Source organism: Phacochoerus africanus, chromosome X (genome assembly GCF_016906955.1).
Source record: "Phacochoerus africanus isolate WHEZ1 chromosome X, ROS_Pafr_v1, whole genome shotgun sequence".
In the NCBI taxonomy this organism is placed as follows: Eukaryota; Metazoa; Chordata; class Mammalia; order Artiodactyla; family Suidae; genus Phacochoerus; species Phacochoerus africanus.
Genome location: NC_062560.1, coordinates 88556960 through 88577634, shown reverse-complemented (window position 1 = coordinate 88577634; position 20675 = coordinate 88556960). Strand labels below are relative to the sequence as shown.

The following is a 20675-nucleotide window of genomic DNA, read 5'->3' as shown; positions in this document are numbered from 1 at the left end:
AAGTCATTTGGACTATTGGTCTGCTCTTGATAAGAGATTGTGAAATATTTTTCTTTACCTTTTGGGTAATCTGCTTGGAAAGTAAAGATTTTGTCTTACCAAAATAATTTTTTATGCCTCATGTTGTCTTTTCAGGCATTTGATTATGTGGGAGAACTGAGTCTTCTCAAATGAAAAGAGCTACATTTATTCACAATTTTGTAACCTTCTGGATTTGCCTTAAAATCTTTTATTGTCACTTTAGTTTGATAATTAAATATTGTTTCATAATGATCTGTGATCCTATTTATCAAATATTCAAACTTTTTGACATTTTTGACAACTTCCCCAAATCAAATTCTAAATGAAGTCGTCTTTTTAACCTCAAACTATTTTTGAGATTTCCCAGAGGGTCCTGGGAAAATCTCAAAAGATTTGACTCTCACCTTATGAAAGAGAGATGTTAAAATAATTAGTTTTATTTGGTATGTTAAATTATGTGGGAGTTTCCTGGTGGCCTAGTGCTTAAGGATTCAGCATTGTCACTCCTGTAGCTTCCTGTCACTGCTGTAGCTCAGGTTTGATCCCTGGCCTGGGAACTTCTTCATGCCACAGGTATGGCCCCAAAAGGGGGGAGGGGCGGGATCCTTGGTGGCCTGGTGGGTTGAGGATCTAGCATTGTCACTGCTGTGGCTCAGGTCACTGCTGTGGCTCAGGTCACTGCTGAGGTGCAAGTTAGATCCCTGGCCTGGGAATTTCTGTATGCTATGGGTGTAGGAAAGAAAGAAAGGAAAAGAAAAGAGAAAGAGAGAGGAAGGAAGAATTATTTTCAAATAAGAAGCATTAAGCCTTCTTATGCTATGTACGCATGAGTATATATTACTAATATAGGTATTCTAGAATTGTTTCAAGTTCATAGAAATTTGTCAATATCCCCATTGTACAATTATCTTTAATTGTAGTATGCCACAGATTCATGGCATATGCTAATCCAAGATTACCCTTTTCCCCCTCTTTTTCTAGTGATTTTTTAAACTTTATTGTCTACACGTAAATGTTTTATGATTAGCACTTGCCTTTTTCCTTTTCTTAGTAGGAGAAGCCTCTGAAATTTATTAAGTAGATAGTGGCAGCAAAGTAATTTTAAATATCTTTGAACCACTGCAAAATTAATAAGCAATAATATTTTACTCTGTAACTACAAACTATTCCGTATTTTTCCTTTTTAAATTTTTTATTTTATTTTATATATTTTTTTGCTCTTTAGGGCTGCACTTGTGGTATATATGGAAGTTCCCAGGCTAGGGGTCAAATTGGAGCTGCAGCTGCAGACCTACACCACAGCCACAGCAACACCAGATCCAAGCCACATCTGCGACCTACACCACAGCTCACAGCAATGCCGGATCCTTAACCCACTGAGTGAGGCCAAGGATCAAACTCGAATCCTCGTGGATATTGGTCGGGCTAGTTACCACTGAGCCACAATGGGAACTTCCCTGTTTTTTCTATTTTTAAGTGAAGTTTTTGTAATTTGGGGTTTTACATTTTGATCTGAGAACCACTTTGAATTCATGTTTTGTATATGGTATGAAGTAAGTGTACTTGTTTTATATATGGATGTCTTCTATAGAGTGAATATGTAACCCCAAAATTCATCCAATTAGATGGTATTTGGAAGTGGGGCCTTTGGGAAGCAGTTAGGTCATGCAAGTGGAGCCTCATGAAAGGGGTTAGTCCCATTATAAAAGAGACCCCAGAGATCTCACTTGCCTCTTCTCACATGAAGACATCTGTTTATGAACCAGGAATCAGACCCTCACCAGACAGCAAATCTGTCAGCACCTTGAGCATGGACTTCCCAGACCCCAGAACTGTGAGAAATTCCAGGCTGTGCTTATTTTTGTTATAGCGGCCAAAACTGACCAAGACAACAACCAGTTGTTCCAGCATCATTTGTTGAAACGTCTTTCTCCACTGAATTCCTTTGGGACCTTTTAAAAAAACAAATTGACCATGTATATGTGGGTCTGCTTTTGGACTGTGTTTTATTTCATTGATCTATATGTCTGTCCTTATACCAATACTACACAGTCTTGATTACTGTAGCTTTATAGTTAGCCCTGAAACCAAGCAGTGAGACCTCCAACTTTGTTCTTCATTTTCAAAATATTTTGGCTATATTATATCCATTGCTTTTCTACATAACTTTCATTTTTTATTTTAAAATTTTGCTTCAGAGGAGTTCCCATCGTGGTGCAGCAGAAATGAATCTGACTAGGAACCATGAGGTTGTGGGTTCAACCCCTGGCCTCGCTCAGTGGGTTAAGGATCCGGCCTTGCTGTGAGCTGTAGTGTAGGTCCCAGGCACGGCTCAGATCTGGCATTGCTGTGGCTGTGGCGTAGGCCGGCAGCAACAGCTCAACTGGACTCCTGGCCTGAGGATCTCCAGATGCCGTGGGTGTGACCCTAAAAAGGACCAAAAAAAAAAAAGGACAAAATAAAATTAAAACTAAAAAAATAAAATAAAATTTTGTTCAGAGATTTCTGTGAATGTATCCTTTTTTTTCTTTTTTCTTTTTTTTTTTTTTTTGGCCACACCCACAGCATGCGAAGTTCCAGAGCCAGGGATGGAAACTTCACCATAGTAGCAACCTGAGCCACCATAGTAATAACACCAGATCCTTAACCTGCTGAGCCACCAGGGAACTTTATTCTTTTTTTTAATTTAATTTTTTTTCTATTGGAATATAATTGATTTAAAACGTTGTGTTAGTTTCAGGTGTACAGCATAGTGATTCAGGTATACATATATACACATATCCATTTGTTTTCAGATTCTTTTTCCATATGGATTATTAAAGATAGTCTTCCTTGTGCTATATAGTAGGTTCCTGATAATTCTATTTTACATATAGTAGTGTGTATCTGTTAATCCCAAACTTCTAGTTTATCCGCTCCCCCCCCCACTTTTCTCCTTTGGTAACCATGTTTGTTTTCTATGTCTGTGATTCTACTTCTGCTTTAATTAATTAATTAATTAATTAATTTAGGCCATGCCCACAGCATGTAGAAGTTCCCAGGCCAGGGATCAAACCCATGCCACAGCAGCGACCTAAGTCACTTCAGTAACAATGCCAGGTCCTTAACCTGCTGTGCTACAAGGGAACTCCTGTTTCTCTTTTATAAATAAATTGTGTCATATTTTAGATTCCATATACAAGTAATATCATATGGTATTTGTTTTTCTGGCTTACTTCACTTAATATGATTATCTCCAGGTCTCCATATAACTTTTAGAATCACTGTTCACTAAGATTTCTGTTGGGACGGCATTGAATTTTGGGGTCAATTGTGGAAAAAAATACCCATATTAACACTATGGAGTCTTCTAATCCATGAGCAGTATATCTCTTTTAACTCGGGGCTCCTGATTTAAACATAATTTATTAAATATGTATTTCAAGTACCGTGTAAGGGATATTAGGATGAGTAAGAAAGCCTTTGTTTGGAGAAAGGAACATACTAGTAGATTAAATAAAAATGCCTCACATTAAAAGGAGTTTTTAATATTTTTAAGAGCACTGTTACCCTTTTCAGTTGGAACTGGTTTGGAGTGGGAAGGGATATTTTTAGCTTGAAATTCAGTTATGTAACACTCTCTGATTATGTGTGAACAAGTCCTTTGATTTTGTGTAGTAAGCTAACCAGGAGAATTTTATCTTTATTTTATTGGCCACATTTGCAGCATATGGAAGTTCCTGGGCTGGGGATTGAATCTGAGCCATAGCCATGTCCTGTGCCACAGCTGTGGCAACACCAGATCCTTAACCCATTGTGCCAAGGTGGGAACAGGAGACTTTTTAGAAAATTCACACTAAGAAAATTATGTCAATTTAGATACAGCTTATGAGGTACTATGGCGTGTAGTTCAAATCATCATCCATTTTCTGGTTGATAACCCCCGACCCAAATTATATGAGTCCTATGAAGATATAAGAGACAGTTACTGTAAGCAAATATAAAATGAACTAAAAATGTTAATGACTACATAGTAAAGAACTATGTAACAGTAGAGCCCAAACGGCCTTGGGTTACAGCCCAATTGTACCACCTGGGAGGGTACAACTCTGAAGTTGGAAGAGGGGGCTTACCCACACTGCTACAGGAATTAAATAGGGCCTTTGGCCCTGTGGGAACTATAGGGAATCAGAGGGCTTTTGTCAGCATCGGAACTTCATCACATCAAATAGCTGTCAGGACTGGGTCCAGGGCACAGCAGACCAGGTCTGCCCAGCAGATATGGTAATATCCAGAAAACAGTGGCACCATCTTCTCAGGTGCTTGGATTTGTTCCTGGGCACAGGTGAGGCCTACCTTCAATCTGTCCTCCCCTGAGTGTCTGACCAGGTCCAGGGTCCTATCACTACAAAGGAGCCAGCCAAACACAGCTCACATACTCAGTACCTCATCTGATCCGCTCAGCAGACTGTTTTATTCCCATTTCACAGATGACAAGACTGACCTTTAGAGCACTGGATCTGTTATTAGAACTGTCAGGTTGATTCCTCTAGCTCTGAGTCCCAGAGGTAATGTTTGACTTATCATTTTACATTCTGACAACAGGAATTTTAAGTGTCTTCATTGCCTTTATAAGCTCACTGAACATTTCAGCTGTTTATCATGTATTGATTCCTAGATCAGTTTTATTACAACAAACATAATCCACATCTTTTAAGAAAAAGTAGAGATGAATGAGCAAAGAAAAGAAAGAGAATCACACATGGTGGTAGCCATAGAATGGTAGAGGACCAGGAGAAGGTGCTGCAGTGCCCACTAATTTGGTTAAAACGAGGGGATGGGCACGCCTGCAGAGGAATGACACGGAAGTAGCATCAGGTGATTGGACTCATTCCTGAGTACAGGCAAGACCTATTTTCTGGCTACTACGCAGGAAAAAAAAACCACTTCCTTCTTTTTAGTGCACATATTTTCAGAGTTTTCTCTGTGCACAAATGGATTATGCAAAAATATATATATATATATATATATATATATTCCCCCACTTTGCTTGTACCTGTAGCATGTGGGCAGGGATCAAACCTGCACCACAGCAGCTACCTGAGCCACAGCAGTGACAATGCCAGATCCTTAACCTGTTGTGCCACAAGAGAACTCTGCAAAGACTTATATTTTAACAAAAAAGGGCTGACACTATATATTCGGTTCTGAAAACTATTTTTTTCTTTATTGTTATCTTACAGTGTACCATGGACATCTCTTTCATGCACACGGGTGAAAAACCCCTACTGAAACACAGACAGCACTGTAGTTGGACCGAAAGGCTGCTGGTAACAAGTGACACCTAAAGCAAAGCATCAGCTTACAGTTAAAGCACACAGCCTGGCAAATGCCTGCCAGGGAAAGCAGGGTCAGTGACATTCTCATCAGAGAATCAGAATTGAAGGCCAAAGGCATTAAAGATAGGGGATATCATGTAAGCCCCTTTGGCTCCTACCTCCGCCCCTCATTCCCCTGACACCCCGTTGCCCCCTTGGGGTGAATGGATCCTGTACATCTCTTTGCATCCAATGAAAACCACCCATTTTCTGTCTTTTCCTTAGCTCTTCCTGAGCCCTGGACAGGTCTCCACCTTCTCTCATCATCTCCTCACTGCCCAAATGCCTTTCCTGTAAGTCCTCCTCATAGTCCTTGGGGGAATCCTCTGTCACCCTGTCTGTTTTCCTTTTGGCTTTCCGGGGTACGTAATCTTCAGCAGGGCGCTTTTCGGCAGCCCGTGGCTCACTCTCTGGCTTTGCCTGGGACTCCATCGTGCCCTCGCCCGGTGGTTTTCCCTCATCTGCGGACTTGCCCTGCTTCTCTTGCTTCCCCTCGTCTTCTGGTTTCCCCTCATCTTCTGGTTGCCCCTCGTTCTGGAGCTTTCCCTCATGTGCTGACTTCCCCTCCACTTCTGGTTTTTCTTCCTCATCCGACTTTCCTTCATTGTCAGGCTCTACTTCATCCTCTGGCTTTCCCTCACTTTCCGGCTTTCCTTCATTTTCCTTGCAGAGTTTTTCCATGTTGAGATTTTCCCTCCTTTTCTTGTCCTGGGGGATGGAGGTGGGGGAGAGGAGGCAAAGAGGAGACAAGGGAGACTGAGGGCTTTGGGGTGAAATGCAGGTCTGGATAGTACGGGCATCTCATCCTTGGGAGGATCCCCTTGACCTGGCCTGACCCTCCTGGTGTGCCCTCTGCCCACCCATTACCCCACCATTCCTCCTGCCCATGAGAGCCAACCATGTAGCTGGCAGGCCCTGCAACCTTCTGTACCATCCTTCGGCATGGTGGAGAGTGTATATATTATATGTGGTGGGAGGATGAGCAGTGGGGCCCTCAAATTCTGCCCAAGCTGTGCCCTCCACACACACACACCCCTCGCCCTGCCCCTTTCCAGTGCCCCCTCCTCCCCTTAACAGACCTGCAGGGATTCTGGACAGGTTCCTTCTCCTTTTCTAGTCTTGCAGAGTGCTGGGAACAGACACGCAGTCCTGCAGACAGACAGGAGACAGTGACAGGGGCTGAGGTTTCATTCCTGAATCCAGGCCCCCTCATCCAACGTTTCCTCCCCAACCTCCCCTCCATCCCAGCTGCCATTACTTTTCAGGCCTCAGACACCAGACCAGGATGCTTTCCAAACTACTTTGGATCTCTGGGTTCCCCTCCCCTGCAGGCTACCCGCCTAACCGCGACCTTTTTACGAGGAGGTCAGTATTTCCTCCGGGGCGCTGAGTGTGGAAGGGAGTTGTTTTCCGAATTTGTCTACGTTTCACTGTCGCACTGCGGGCCCCCCCCCGCCCCCCATTTCAGGCTAGAAAATGGATGGAGGGCGCAGAGGAGCGGCGTCGAGGAGGCGGCGGGGCCAATTGCGGGATCCTCCCGCCCCACCTGCCCACACCGCGCACCGTTCCGTTCCTCACCCCATCTCTGGACCCCTTCCCCTCTCCCCATCCTCACCGCTTCTCCAGGATCCTAGTCCCATCCTCCACCACCCCGCCCGAGGCCGCCAGCAGCGCCCACCTTCACACTGACCTGCGGGGCCCGGGCCAGGCCTGCGCCTCCTCGGGCTCGCCTAAGCCCGCTCGCCCCTCGCCCGCCGCTGGTTCTGCGCGGGCGACGCGAGCGGACGGTGCGGGACCGGACCGCAGGGCGGGCGGGTGCGGGGGCTGCTGCCCACATCGGCGCCCGGCCGGTCACGTGAGCACCGCGTCACCCGAGCTCAGTCCCCCCCTCCCGCGCTCTGCCCCGTCACCCCCATTCCCAAGGGACCAGACAGTTGCTGACCGAGGTGTGGCGGGACGGGCGGTTGGAGAAGGAGAAGTTACCGACAGACCAGGAGTGGGGAGGCTTCCTGACCGCAGGTGCTTAACCTGGCGCATCTCAGGTTCTTGCTTAGCATCCCTCCGAGATGCCGATCGTCGCCAGTTGTGACAGCTGATCGCAGGGAGGGTACCCGACTTCTCCAAGAGCGTTCCACACGGAGCCCCACAGTCCGCTTTCAAAAGGAGCTCTGCCTGACTCAAGAGCCCTAATGGTCGTGTCCACCAGGAAGCTGCGCTGCCACCTTGAGTAGCGTGTCCTGGGCCTCCTCTCTTCTCAGCCCACGTGTTTGTTCTCTCTCCCTGGGTGATCTTTGTTCATTTCCCTCTAAAGGCAGATGATTCCCAGATCTACAGATCCGGGTTATTCCTCCCCTGAGCCTCAGACCCATTTTTGCTTTCCCACCAGCAATATGAGCGCTTTCTTCCTCACACCCTTTCCAAAATAATGTGTGGCATACTTTTGAATTTTCACTAATATGATAGGTGAGGGGTAGTATATTACCAGTTTTATCAATGGCATTTTATTTTGCACTTCTGTTTAATCACAATTTAAATATCATTGGGAATTGTCTGTTCATGTCTTTTCCACATTTTTCTATTGGGTTATTGGTGCTTCTCACATTCCTTTTTTGTTTTTTGGTTTTTTGGCTACAGCTTGCAGCTTGATGTGGGTTCTCAAGTCTCAGAACCTGGGCTGCAGTGATGAAAGCACCAGAGTCCCAACCACTAGACCACCAGGAAACTCCCCTTTCTCACATTTCAAGTGTTCTTCATACATTAACTATATTAGGCCTTCAAATATTTGTTATATAAGTTGCAAATATTTACTTCCAGTTCATTAGTTGCTTTTTGACTTTTTTATGGTGTGTTTCTGCCATGCATTTAAAAAGTAGTCAAATTTATCAGACTTTTATTCTGTTGCATCTAGATTTTGATTCATAGTTAAGAACTCTTCCTACATGAGATCAAAGAGGAATTACCATGTTTTCTTTTAGTACTCATGTCATTAACTATATTTGTCTTGAGGGCATCTGTGGTTAAGGAATAAAGGTTAAGGAATAAACCAGTGCCAAAATGAGTTGAATCTTCAGCAAACTCAAAGCACTAGATTAAAAAAAAAAAAAAAAAAAAGCTCAAGGCTTATTGAAAGGTGAGGGATTTCCTAGGAACTTCAAATATTTCACTTTAAAAGTAAGTGTAAACTAGAGATAAACCAGCCCTCACAAGTCTTTTAGCTTGGCTTTGCAACATCTAGGTGGACTAGTAAACTTTAAGCTTTGAACATAGATTATGGTGGTTCTAGCAGGAAGCATCCTTATGGACCTGACCAATGCAAAGGAAATCTTCTCTGGAGGAAGATTCCATCATCCTAGGCATCAAAATATTTCAACAAACAATTGTTAAGTACAATGCCCATACACAAAGATAACAGAAACAAAAAGAAAAAAGACACCAAAGGTAAGACACACTAGATACAATAGGCAACACAAACAGATCCATTAGCTTTGAACTATTTGAATTATCTGATACAGACCACTAAACTTCAATGCTTAGTGTATTCAGATAAATAACATCCAATCTTGAAAATTTCAACGGGAAATTAGAAAACAGAAAAGGTGGGAAAAGGAAATTCAAAAACTAAAAAATAACTTAGCTGAAATTAGAAACTCAATGGATGGCCTTAACAGCAGATTAGATGCAGCTCAAGAGAGAGAGTTAAAGAACTAGAAATTATATTAAGATTAAGTTATTCATAAAGATGCACAGATAGTTGAAAATATGGAAAATACATACAGGGTATGTGTCTAATATATGCTTTTTAATATTTTTAAAATATTATTTGGCCATGCCCACAGCATGCAGAAATACTCTGGCCAGAGACTGAATCCAAGCCAAAGTCTTAACTGCTAGGCAACCATGGAACACCTCTAATATATGTTTAGTTGAAGTTCCAGAAGGAAAAGAGAAATGGAATTGTTCAGCGGCAAACTTTGAAGATTTTTTTTTTCTTTTTCAGCTGCACCCACAGCATAGGGAAGTTTCCAGGCCAGGGAACAAATCTGAGCTGCCACTGTGACCTATGCCATGGCCGTGGCAATACCGGATCCTTAATCCACGGTGCCACAGCAGGAAATCCAACAATCTTTGAAGAGCTAATGGCTGTGGATTTTTCAATACTGATGAAAGACATTGATCCATAGATCCAAGAAGTCCAATAAATCCTAAACGGGATAAATAAAAAGAAATTCACACATGGAATGCATAATACTGGACTTAGAGAGAATCAAAAACAAAGAGAAAAAAATCATAAAAGTAGCCAGAAAAAAGAGTATGCCTCAAAATGAACAAAAGTTAGGCTAATTACTGGCTTTACAATAGCAATGATAAAAGCATGAAGATAGTGGAACGACATCTTCGGTGTCTTGTGACAAAAATCAATGCCAACCAAGAAAGTGATAACCTGCAAAAAATATCCTTCAAAAATGAAGGTGAAATAAAAGCTTTACAAATAAACAAAAACAGAGAGAGTTTTCCAGCAGCAGACATGAATCAAAGGAAAAACTATATAAAACAAAAACATTATCTTGTTAATTTATATTGAAAACATTTGAGTCAAGAGGGCTGAAGTAAAAGTATTTAAAGTTACACATTATCCAGGGAATGTGTAAAAGTATAAATTAATATTAGCTTTTAATAAGTCAAGAGTGTATGCTATAATTGCCAGATAACTATTAAGGAAGAAAACTTCTAAGCTAATAGAGGGGCAAAAATAAGAACATACTAAATCCTAAAGAAGAGAATACTAACATAGATCAGATGAGACATAAAGAACAACTTAGTAAATGGATAAATTATATCTACTGTTAATATCAGTAAGTACATTAAATGTAAATAGCTTACATGAAATATTTACAAAACAAGGATTTTCAGACTAAGAAAAAACCAACTGTATATACTGTTTGCAAAAGAAATTTCTGAAATGTAAACATATATAAAGACAAAGTAAAAGTATAGAAAAAATATATATCAAAACACTAACCAAAAGAAAGCCATTATGGTTAAATTAATACCAAAAGATACTTTAAAGCAAAAAGTATTACAAGACATAAGGAGTGCCATGTCACCTCATGATATTTTAAATTTTTTATGCATTTATTAAATTGACTTCAAAATAAATAAAATGAAATTTGACAGAACTATAAGAAATAAACAAATCCTTCATTTCAGTGTTAACACTCCTATCTCTACCACTGTGTAAATGTTTAAAGTGTTAAAAGGAAAAAACACTAACTTAAAATTCTGTATCACAGTGAAATAATCCTTCAAATGTGAAGGAGAAATAAAATATTTTCTCAAACAAACAAACAAAAAAACTGATGGAATTCAGCATCAGCAAATCTTTCCTCCAAGAAATGTTAAAAGATTTTCTCCAGGCAGAAGAAAAACGATACAGGCCAGAAACTCAGGTTAACATAAAAGGAGAGCATTGGAAATGCAGTAAATAAGAGTAAAATGAAATCTTGTATTTGTATTATTCTTAACTGATGTTAAAGATAACTTTTTGTCTAAAGTAATAAAGTAACAATGTGTTAAGTGATTGTAGTAAAGAGATAAGTAAAATGAAAGATGAGCACTCTGTAATAAAGTACTGTACTATGTATAAGTGAAGAAGGTGTTATTTAAAAGTGATCTGAATTAAAAATGTAAACTCAAGGAAAATCACTGAAAAAATTTTAAAGAAATATAATTGATACACTAAGGAGACAAATGGAATCATGTACAATAAAACTAGAGAAAGCAGAAAAAGAAGCCTCTGGCAGCAAATAGGAAACAGCTGTAAACATGGTTGTTATGAATCCAAATACATCAAGAATCATTTTAGGGAGTTCCCGTCGTGGCACAGCATAAACAAATCCGACTAGGAACCATGAGGTTTCGGGTTCAATCCCTGGCCTCGCTCAGTGGGTTAAGGATCCTGCATTGCCGTGAGCTGTGGTGTAGGTCACAGACGTGGCACAGACCCCATGGATCCCACGTTCCTGTGGCTGTGGTGTAGGCTGGCAGCTGTAGCTTCTGATTAGACCCCTAGCCTGGGAACCTCCATATGCCTCGGATGCAGCCCTAAAGAGACAAAGCCCCCCCCCCCCAAAAAAAAGAAAGAAAGAAAGAAAGAAATTGTCAGAGTGAATTTTTAAAAATCCAACTAGAGTGTATAAGAAGCCCACTTAAAATATAAAGACTGAGAGGTTAAAAGTAAAGCAATGGAGAAAGAGCTATCATATTGCACTAATCAAAAGAAACCTGGACAGAAAAGGAAAGCTGGAGTTGTTATATAATTTCAGACAAAGCGGAACAAAGGACTGTTTCAGAGATCAAAAGAGGTACTACATATTGTGATCAAGATGGCAGAGGAGTGAAACACAGCACTCACCTTCTCCCACAAACATAAAAAAATAAACATCTACATGTAGAACAATTTGCACAGAACATCTACTGAATGCTGTCAGAAGACCTTAAACCTCCAAAAAGGGCAAGAAACCCTCCACATAACTGGGTAGAAAAAAAGGCAGAGGTACTACATAATGATAAAGGGGTCAATTCTGAGAAAAACACACAATAATCCTAAAGTATCAAAATATATGACGCAAAAACTGATAGAACAGAAAGGAGAAACAGAGAAATCCATTATTAGAGGTGCAGACTTCAAATCTCCCATTCAGTAATTGACAGATTAATCAGGCAGAATATCAGTAAGGATATAGTCAACTTGAAGAGCATTATCAATCAATTTGATTTAATTGACATTTATAGGACATTCCATCCAACACCGGAACATATATATTTTTTCAAGCTCATATAGAATATTTACCAAGAGAGTCCACATTCTGGGTCATAAAATACACCTTAACAAATTTAAAAGAATAGAAATCATAACAGTATGCTCTCAACAGAGTTAAACTAGAAATCAATAACAGACAGATAGATGGAAAACATATACTTGGAAATTAAACACTTTTTTTTTTTTTTTGGTCTTTTGTCTTTTCTATGGCTGCACCCGAAGCACATGGAGGTTCCCTGGCTAGGGGTCTAATTGGAGCTGTTGCTGCCGGCCTACACCAGAGCCACAGCAACACGGGATCCAAGCTGCGTCTGCAACCTACACCACAGCTCGAGGCAACGCCGGAGCCTCAACCCACTGAGTGAGGCCAGGGATTGAACCCGCAACCTTATGGTTCCTAGTCAGATTCGTTAACCACTGAGCCACGACAATGGGAACTTCCTGGAAATTAAACACTTCTAAATGACATGAATCGAAGAATTCTCAAGAGAAATGTAAAAATGCTTTGAACTAAGTGAAAAACAACATGTCAAAATCTTTGGGATGAAGCAAAAACAGTGCTTAAAAGGAAATTTCTATTTTAAATGCATATATGAGAAAAGAAGAAAGTTCTAACATCAATAACCTATGCTTTCTCCTTAGGAAATTAAAGAGGAGTTATCTAAACCTAAAGCAAGCAGGAGAAAAGAAATAGAGACAAAATCAAGGAAAGTGAAAACAGGAAAATAGAGAAAATCAACAAAACCAAAAGCCAGTTCTTTGAAAAGATAAATAAAATTGTTAAATCTCTTACAAGGGCAACCAAGAAAAAAGATTCAAATTAATATCAGAAAGTGGGGTTAACACTCCTGATCCTATGGACATTAAGAAGATAACGAAGGGGAGTTCCTGTAGTGGCTCAGTGGTTAACAAATCCGACTAGGAACCATGAGGTTGTGGGTTCAATCCCTGGCCTCGCTCAGTGGGTTGAGGATCCAGCGTTGCCTCAAGCTGTGGTGTAGGTCGCAGACGAGGCTCGGATCCCGTGTTGCTGTGGCTCTGGCGTAGGCCGGCAGCTACAGCTCTGATTCAACCCCTAGCCTGGGAACCTCCATATGCCTCGGGAGCAGCCCAAGAAATGGCAAAAAGACAAAAAAAAAAAAAAAAAAGAAGATAATGAAGGAATACTATGAACAACTTCATGCCTACAAATTTGATAACTTAGATGAAATGGACAAATTCCTTGAAAGACAGAAACTAAAACTCACACAAGGGAAAAAAAGATAACCTGAATAGCCCTGTATCTATCAAAGCATTTGAATCAATAATCACTAACCTTTAAAAGTCAGAAATCACTAGGACCAAATTCTACCAAACGTTTGAGGATCACCAGTACACTTTCAGAAATCACCAGTGAATTCTACCAAACATTTAAGGAAGAAACAATACCAATTCTCCACAAGATGCAGAGAATACTTGACTCATTCCGCGAAACCAGTTATTACCCTAATTCCAAAACCAGATAAAAGATATTACAAGAAAGGAAAACTATAGGCCAATATCTCTCATGAGCACAGACAAAAAAATCCTCAACAAAATATTGGGAATTTGAATCCAATAATGTATAAAAAGTTACACATCAAACAAGTGAAATTTATTCTAGGTATACCAAGATGATTCAACATTTGAAAATCAGTAAGTATAATCCACCACATGTAAACAGACTAAAGAAGAAAAATCGTTAAGATCTTATTATTTGATGCAGAGAAAGCATTTGACATAATTTAATACCCATTCATGATAAAAGCTCTGAAACTAGAATTAGAGGGGAACTTCCTCAATTTGATAACAAATATCTACAAGGAACTAACATCTTAGTTAATGATGAGAAAGTAGACACTTTACCCTAAGGTCAGGAACAGGGAAAGGATGTCCCCTCTCGTTGCTCCTAATAAACATCATACTGGAAGTCCTAGTTACTGCAATAAGACAAAAAATAAATAAAATAAAATAAAATAAAATAAAATAAAAACTACAGATTGGAATGGAATAAATAAAACTATTTGCATATGACATGATTGCCTAGGTAGAAAATGCCAAAGCATTGTTGAACTACTGGTCACAAGATCACAGGATGTAAAGTTAATATATAAAAGTAAATTCCTGGGAGTTCCCATCATGGCTCAGTGGGGAACTAGGAACCATGAGGTTTTGGGTTTGATCCCTGGCCTTGCTCAGTGGGTTAAGGATCTGGCGTTGCTGTGGCTCTGGCATAGGCTGGAGGCTGTGGCTCTGATTTGACCCCTAGCCTGGGAACCTCCATATGCTGTGAGAGCAGCCGAAGAAATGGCAAAAAGACAAAAAAAAAAAAAGTAAATTCCTTTCCTATACAGCAGTAATAAACAATTGGAATTTGAGTTTTTTTCTTTTGCTTTTTTGCAGCCACACCCGTGGCACATGGAAGTTCCCAGGCTAGGGGTCGAATTGGAGCTGCAGCTGCTGGCCACAGCCACACCAACTGGGGATCCAAGTCATGTCTGCAACTTACACCACAGTTCATGGCAATGCTGGATCCTCAACCCACTGCATGAACCCAGGGATCAAACCCGCCTCCTCATGGACACTAGTTGGATTCTTAACCCTTTGAGCCACAACGGGAACTCCCTTGAGTTTGATATTTTAAAATGCCATTTATAACAGCATTCCCACCACACAGAACATGATGAAAGACTCTAAGTGTATCACAAATGCATGAAACAACTTCACTGAAAGGGATGGAAGAATAGGTACTGACATAGGTAACTCTGGAAATGAATGGAGTCTGTAAAACTAAAAGCAAAATTTTCCCTATAATATATTCATATATTTTGTGTGTATTATGCATATATATACATATATGTATTTTGTATGTATTGTATATATGTGAAGAGGGAGAGACTCACATATATGCATGGGCCATTAAATACCCACATAGGAGCTCTCACTATGGCACAATGGGATCGGCAGCATTTTGGAAGTGCTGGAACACAGGTTCAATCCCCGGCCTGGCACAGTGGGTTAAAGGATCCACTGTTGCTGCAGCTGCAGCTTAGGTCAAAATTGCTGCTCAGATCTGATCCCTGGCCTGGGAACTCCATGTGCCAAGGGATGGCCAAAAAGGGGGGGAAAATACCCATTTATCTCCTTTTTCTGTCAACTGAGAGGGCCTAGAAGCAATACCCCAAAAGGTTTATTTTGGCCGAGGTGTGTAGCACCTTGATGTGGGATCTCAGTTCCCAGACCAGGGATTGAACCTGGGCTGTAGTGGTGAAAGCACTGAGTCCTAACCACTAAAACCACCAGGGAACTCTCCTCAAATCTTGGTTTTTGATACCATTCTCCAACCAAAGGCACCAGGGCTCCTTGGAGAAATGGTTGATTCTAGGTCTTGGGCAGCAATATGTGCAGGACTAGAGCACCTTGCAGTGCCAGAGTTGTACAAACCACACACATACACAACGATGGGGGTATGTCAAATAGATACAAGAGCCAACTGAAGGAGATTCCAATGGCCAAAACTGGAACAATTTGAGGAATGAAAATACATAAAGATGCCACAGCTGTGGCCCTAAAAAGCAAAAAAGAAAATACATACAGTAGTATTATAGTCCAAAGTATAAAATTGAGTCCATACTGATATACATAAATTGACTACATATGCAGGAGAAAACAAATATCCCATGCAGAAATCCAAATAAAATTTGGAAATACTCCATCCTCAAGGAGGTGGAACATTCTTTAAGTGTGGACTGTGCAGAGTGACTTTCTTCCAAAGAGTACCATCTGGAAAGGGAGAAATAAAAGAGTAACTTTACCATGAAGAAGCCTGACAAACACTGCTTCAGCCAGGTGACTAATGTTAACATCCACAGTGATAAAATCAACAGTTATGTACCCTGTGTAGGATGCTACTTCACCTGTGTGATCCTCTTCCCCAGAAGTCCTTGACATCTGTCTAACCACAAGAAAAAAAATCAGGCAAACTGAAATTGTGGTACACTATACAAAGTACCTGACCATTACTTCTTCTTCTTCCTTTTCTTTCTTTTTTTTTTTTTGTCTTTTTAGGGCCATGCCTGTGGCATATGGAGGTTCCCAGGCTAGGGGTCCAATTGGAGCTGTAGCCGCTGGCCTACACCACAGCCACAGCAATGCTGGATCCGAGCCTCGTCTGCAACCTACACCACAGCTCATGGCAACGCCGGATCCTTAACCCACTGAGCAAGGCCAAGGATCGAACCTGCGTCCTTGTGGATGCTAGTCAGATTCGTTTCCACCGAGCCAAGAAGGGAACTCCTGACCAGTATTTCTTAAGAGTTTCAAGGCATCAGAAACGGAAAGTGTGAGGAGCCAAGAGGAGCCTAAGGAAACACGATGACTAAATGTAAGGTGGTAACTTGGCTGGGATCCTGGGATAGAAAAAGGACATTAGGAAAACTGAATATATCTGAATAAAGTATGTACTTTAGTAGATAATAATGTATTAGTATTGGTGCATTGTGACAAACACTTCATACAAAATTAAGATGTTGATGATAGGGGATATTGGCTATGGGGTATACAGAAAATGTCTATCTTTGCAACCATCCTGTAACTCTACAACTGTCCTAAAACAAAAGTTTATTTAAAGAAACACTATAAGCTAATAAAAGGCTAATGAAGATCCAGAGGGAAAAAAAAAATCACAGGTGGGTAAATGGTAAGGCAGGGCTTAACAGGAATTTCCTAGGAGACAACTCCTAAGAAAAAAGTGTCAGCAGAAAAGAGATTAACAGGTGAGAATAATACAGCATCTGGTCACTCAGATTTTTCTCCTGGCTCAATCAATCTCCAGCATCTGAATCCAGTGGCAATGGCTGTATGCAAACACATAAACCAACAAAAAATACTTGGAAGGGTGTGTTTTATAAGAACTTCGTAAGTATCAAGGCCCAAGTGACACCTGGGTGCTACCCACCTGAGTTAGGGTAACTCTATTGCAGGGTAGAGAATTCTGCACCCTTCTGTTGTGTCGCTGTGTTGTTTTAGTCTATCATGGTCTCCAGCCCATGTGCAGCAGTGGGGGCCTTAGGTACAGGACATAGGAGAAGAGGCATGGTGCCCAAGTCCTGGCATTTCCCAGGGGAGAGTGGCCCCCACCTCTCAGCTGTCTGGACTTACTTATGGACACATGCGAGACCTCCCACATCCCTCTCCCATTTGATGGGGTTCTGGTCCTGCTCGTGCAGGAGCCAGCCCAACACAGCTCACACACTCAGGGTCTCATCGGATCTTCACCGCAGCCCTGGAAGCCAAGTTCTAGCCCCAATTCACTGATGACAGGACTGTCCCTTACGACAATGGCTCTGTAATAGTTGCCATGTTGATTCTTCCAGCTTTGAGTCCCAGAACTAATGTGAGTTTTACTTATCATTTCATGTCCTGACAACGGAAATGTTGTGTCTCCACTGCCTGCATGAGCTCACTGAACAGTACTTTTGATTGCTTGGTATTGCTTTCCTATTTTTTAATTTCATTATTCTCATGACGAAAGTAATCTGTGTTTTTTTAAGAGGACAGATAGATAAAAAACAGAACAGAAAAAAATCACCCACAGATAACCACTGTTAATCTTTTAGTAGACACAGCTTTAGGAGTTGTTTCTGTACATGGATCACTAGGTAACTATCTTTGTAGTTTTACAATAATGGACTGATAGCATATATATGGTTCTGCAAACTAGGTTTTTTTTTTTTTTTAATTTTACAATGCACCATAAACATTTTTCCATGCAATGGATGAAAATCTGCTACTGAAACAGAGGTCTGTGATTGGATAATGATAATGACACCTAAAGCATAGTATTAGGATAAGGTTAAATAAAGCACAAGGCTTTGCAAGTGCCTGCCAGGGGCACTACACAAATGGAATGTCTTCAAAACCCCTCTGTGGGGCCCTGCAGCCACCCCTGAGTTCCCTTGGGCCCCTGGGGTGGAAGGGGTCCTGTAAACTTTTTTGCATCCACATAAACCCCCCCAGTTTCTGTCTGGTTTTCTTCACCTCATCCTCCACTCTGGCCATCTCGTCAAATTCTCTTATCATCTCCTCATTGCTCAAATGCATATCATGTATGGCCTCCTTGTATTCCTTGAGACACTGAGCCAGCCCCTTGTTGGTTTTTCTTTTGGCCTTCCTGGGTATATCATCCCCAGCTGGGCGCTTTCCTGCAGCCCTTGGCTCGCTGGCTGGCTTTTCTTCTTTGGGCTTGCCCTCACTCACTGGCTTTCCCTGGCTCTCTGGCTTTGCCTCACTCTCTGCTTTTCCTTCTTTTGGTTTGCCCTCGCCCACTGGCTTTCCCTGGCTCTCTGGCTTTCCTTCTTTGGGCTTTGCCTCACTCTCTGGCTTTTCCTTATCCTTTAGAACTTCCTCATCTTCTGGCTTTCCCCTGTGATCTGTCCTTCCCTTGTTTTCTAACTTTTCCTTGTCTGCCACGGCACAAGCTACTCCTGGCTTTCCCGCATCCAGTGGCTCTTCTTCCTCTTCCATCTTTCCATGGTTCTCAGGCTTTCCTTCATTTTCATTGCAGAGTTTTTCCATGTTGAGATGTCCCCTCTTCTCCTGTCCTGGGGGTGGGGCAGGGGGAAGAGAAGACAAAGAGGAGACAAGGGAGACTGAGGGCTGGGGGTGGACTGCAGGTCGGGATGGTAGGAGTTGCTTCTCGCTCCTGTCTGGGATCCCCAGACCTGGCCCAGCCCTCCTAGTGTGCCTTCTGCCCACCCTTTACCCCACCATTCCTCCCACACACAGGAGCCAATTATTTCTGTTGCAGGCCCTGCCATTTTCCCCCAACGTTTGCTCAGCATGGCAGAGTGTGTGAAGATGTGTTGGAAAGTGGACAGCGGGGTCCCCAATTCTGCCCAGGCCGCGCCCTCCGCACTCTGCACCCCTCTGGGTCGCTGTCCAGTGCTCCCCTACTTCACTGACCTGCGGGGATTCTGGACAGGCTCCTTGTCTTTATGGAGCCCAGCACGGTGCTGGGAACAACAGCCTCACAGACCTGCAGACAGACAGGAGACCGCGGCTGGGCGTCGGGTGGATGCACAGGGACTTGGGTCCCTTTCCTGAATCCCGGCCCTCCTCGCCCAACGTCTCCCTCCCCCATCTCCTCCGCCCCCCCGCACCCCAGCCGCCATTTCTTTTCACGCCTCGGGCGCCAGACTAGGATGTTTTCCAAACTAATTTTGGATCTCTGCGCCCTTCTACCCCAGAGGCAACTCGCCTCTCCACCCTTGAGGTCAACTTTTTACTCTACGGACGGAGTGGCAGAGGGGGGTTATTTCCACTGTCTCACTGCTGGGGCGACCCCCAACTCCCGATCTCACGCTCCAAAATGGACGGAGGACAGAGAAGAGGAGGTGCGGAAAAAGGGAGAATGAGTACTTGGGGTGTCTGCCTTCCCCACCCTCCGCCCAACGGCCGCTAGATCCCCCTTAGCCGTTTTCCCACCGCCATCTCTATCTACACTCGGGCCAGCTCCCCGCGACCCGGACCCCATTCCCAATCTTTTTCCTTTCCCTTCTCGTTCCTCCTCTCCCGGTGTCCCGCAGGCAGCGACGAGAGCTCTCACACTGACCTGAAAAAACCTGGAGCAACAATTAGGGGCTCGCAGACGGCTCCGGGTCCGACCGCAGGGAGGGAGGGCGGGCACCCGGACCGGTGCCCACTTCGGCGCCCGGCGGTCACGTGACCGTCGCGTCACCTGAGCTCCGCCTCCGCACCCCGCCCACCAGCGGGCATCTGCCAGCTGCCCGCCGCCTCCCTCTGGCAGGTCCCCCCGAACCTTTCCTGGCCCTTTTGTCCTTTTCCTTCTTCCCGAGAAGATGGTCGAGGAAGGAATTTTAATAAAAACCACAGGAGCTTTTTTTTTTTTTTTTTTTAATGGGTTGGGCGGTTCGGGGGTGGAGTCTTGAAAACGTTCCTCTTAAATTACATTGAAAGACGGTACAAACAGTAGAATGTTGCACTTCAGAAAAAACTAGGAAAAACGTTCCCGTTAAAGTGAAATTATCCCTTTTTCCTGACATGCACAAATTTTCTGAGTTAAATATTTAAATCTAAAAATGAAATTATATTTGAAGCAGAATGAAAGAACGATTCTTTTTCTTCCCCCCAAGGGAGAGACTGAATACATAACGGACAATGAGCAGACCATATATGACAATGGAATTATGACCCACAACCTCTGTAGCAAGCAGCCCCAGAAGCCAAACCCCAGTCTCTACAGCAATCTTCAGGATTTGATCAATGACTGCCAGACTCCCTATTTTTGCTTTGCCAACTAGAGAAATCTAAATATGCTTCCCAAATCAATCACATTAAATGAGACTGCTTCTAGCTACATGCCTCCAGTTTTTCCGTGCCAACGACGTCCAATCAGTGAAAACTTGGTCTTCCCCTTTTCACTCCAAAGCTTTCCCATT

General features: G+C 42.5%; 2 protein-coding genes across 4 annotated transcripts; both read right to left on the bottom strand.

Annotated features, from left to right (window-relative positions):
* Positions 1 to 5200: 5200 nt before the first annotated feature.
* Positions 5201 to 7191, bottom strand: TCEAL3 (transcription elongation factor A like 3). 2 transcript variants are annotated; one of them, XM_047764664.1, is made up of 3 exons: positions 7069 to 7191; positions 6458 to 6527; positions 5201 to 6086 (listed from the first exon to the last, which is right to left on the bottom strand). In XM_047764664.1, the coding sequence occupies exon 3, from the start codon at positions 6057 to 6059 to the stop codon at positions 5457 to 5459; it is 603 nt and encodes a 200-aa protein (XP_047620620.1). In that variant the 5' UTR covers positions 6060 to 6086; positions 6458 to 6527; positions 7069 to 7191; the 3' UTR covers positions 5201 to 5456. The 2 variants fall into 2 exon arrangements, with proteins under 2 accessions (XP_047620620.1, XP_047620621.1); XM_047764665.1 differs by lacking the exon at positions 7069 to 7191 and adding an exon at positions 6637 to 6862.
* A 10622-nt stretch (positions 7192 to 17813) lies between these two features.
* TCEAL4 (transcription elongation factor A like 4) lies at positions 17814 to 19945 on the bottom strand. 2 transcript variants are annotated; one of them, XM_047765430.1, is made up of 3 exons: positions 19829 to 19945; positions 19180 to 19252; positions 17814 to 18818 (listed from the first exon to the last, which is right to left on the bottom strand). In XM_047765430.1, the coding sequence occupies exon 3, from the start codon at positions 18790 to 18792 to the stop codon at positions 18112 to 18114; it is 681 nt and encodes a 226-aa protein (XP_047621386.1). In that variant the 5' UTR covers positions 18793 to 18818; positions 19180 to 19252; positions 19829 to 19945; the 3' UTR covers positions 17814 to 18111. The 2 variants fall into 2 exon arrangements, with proteins under 2 accessions (XP_047621386.1, XP_047621387.1); XM_047765431.1 differs by having other exon boundaries at positions 17814 to 18813.
* Between the last annotated feature and the right edge of the window lie 730 nt (positions 19946 to 20675).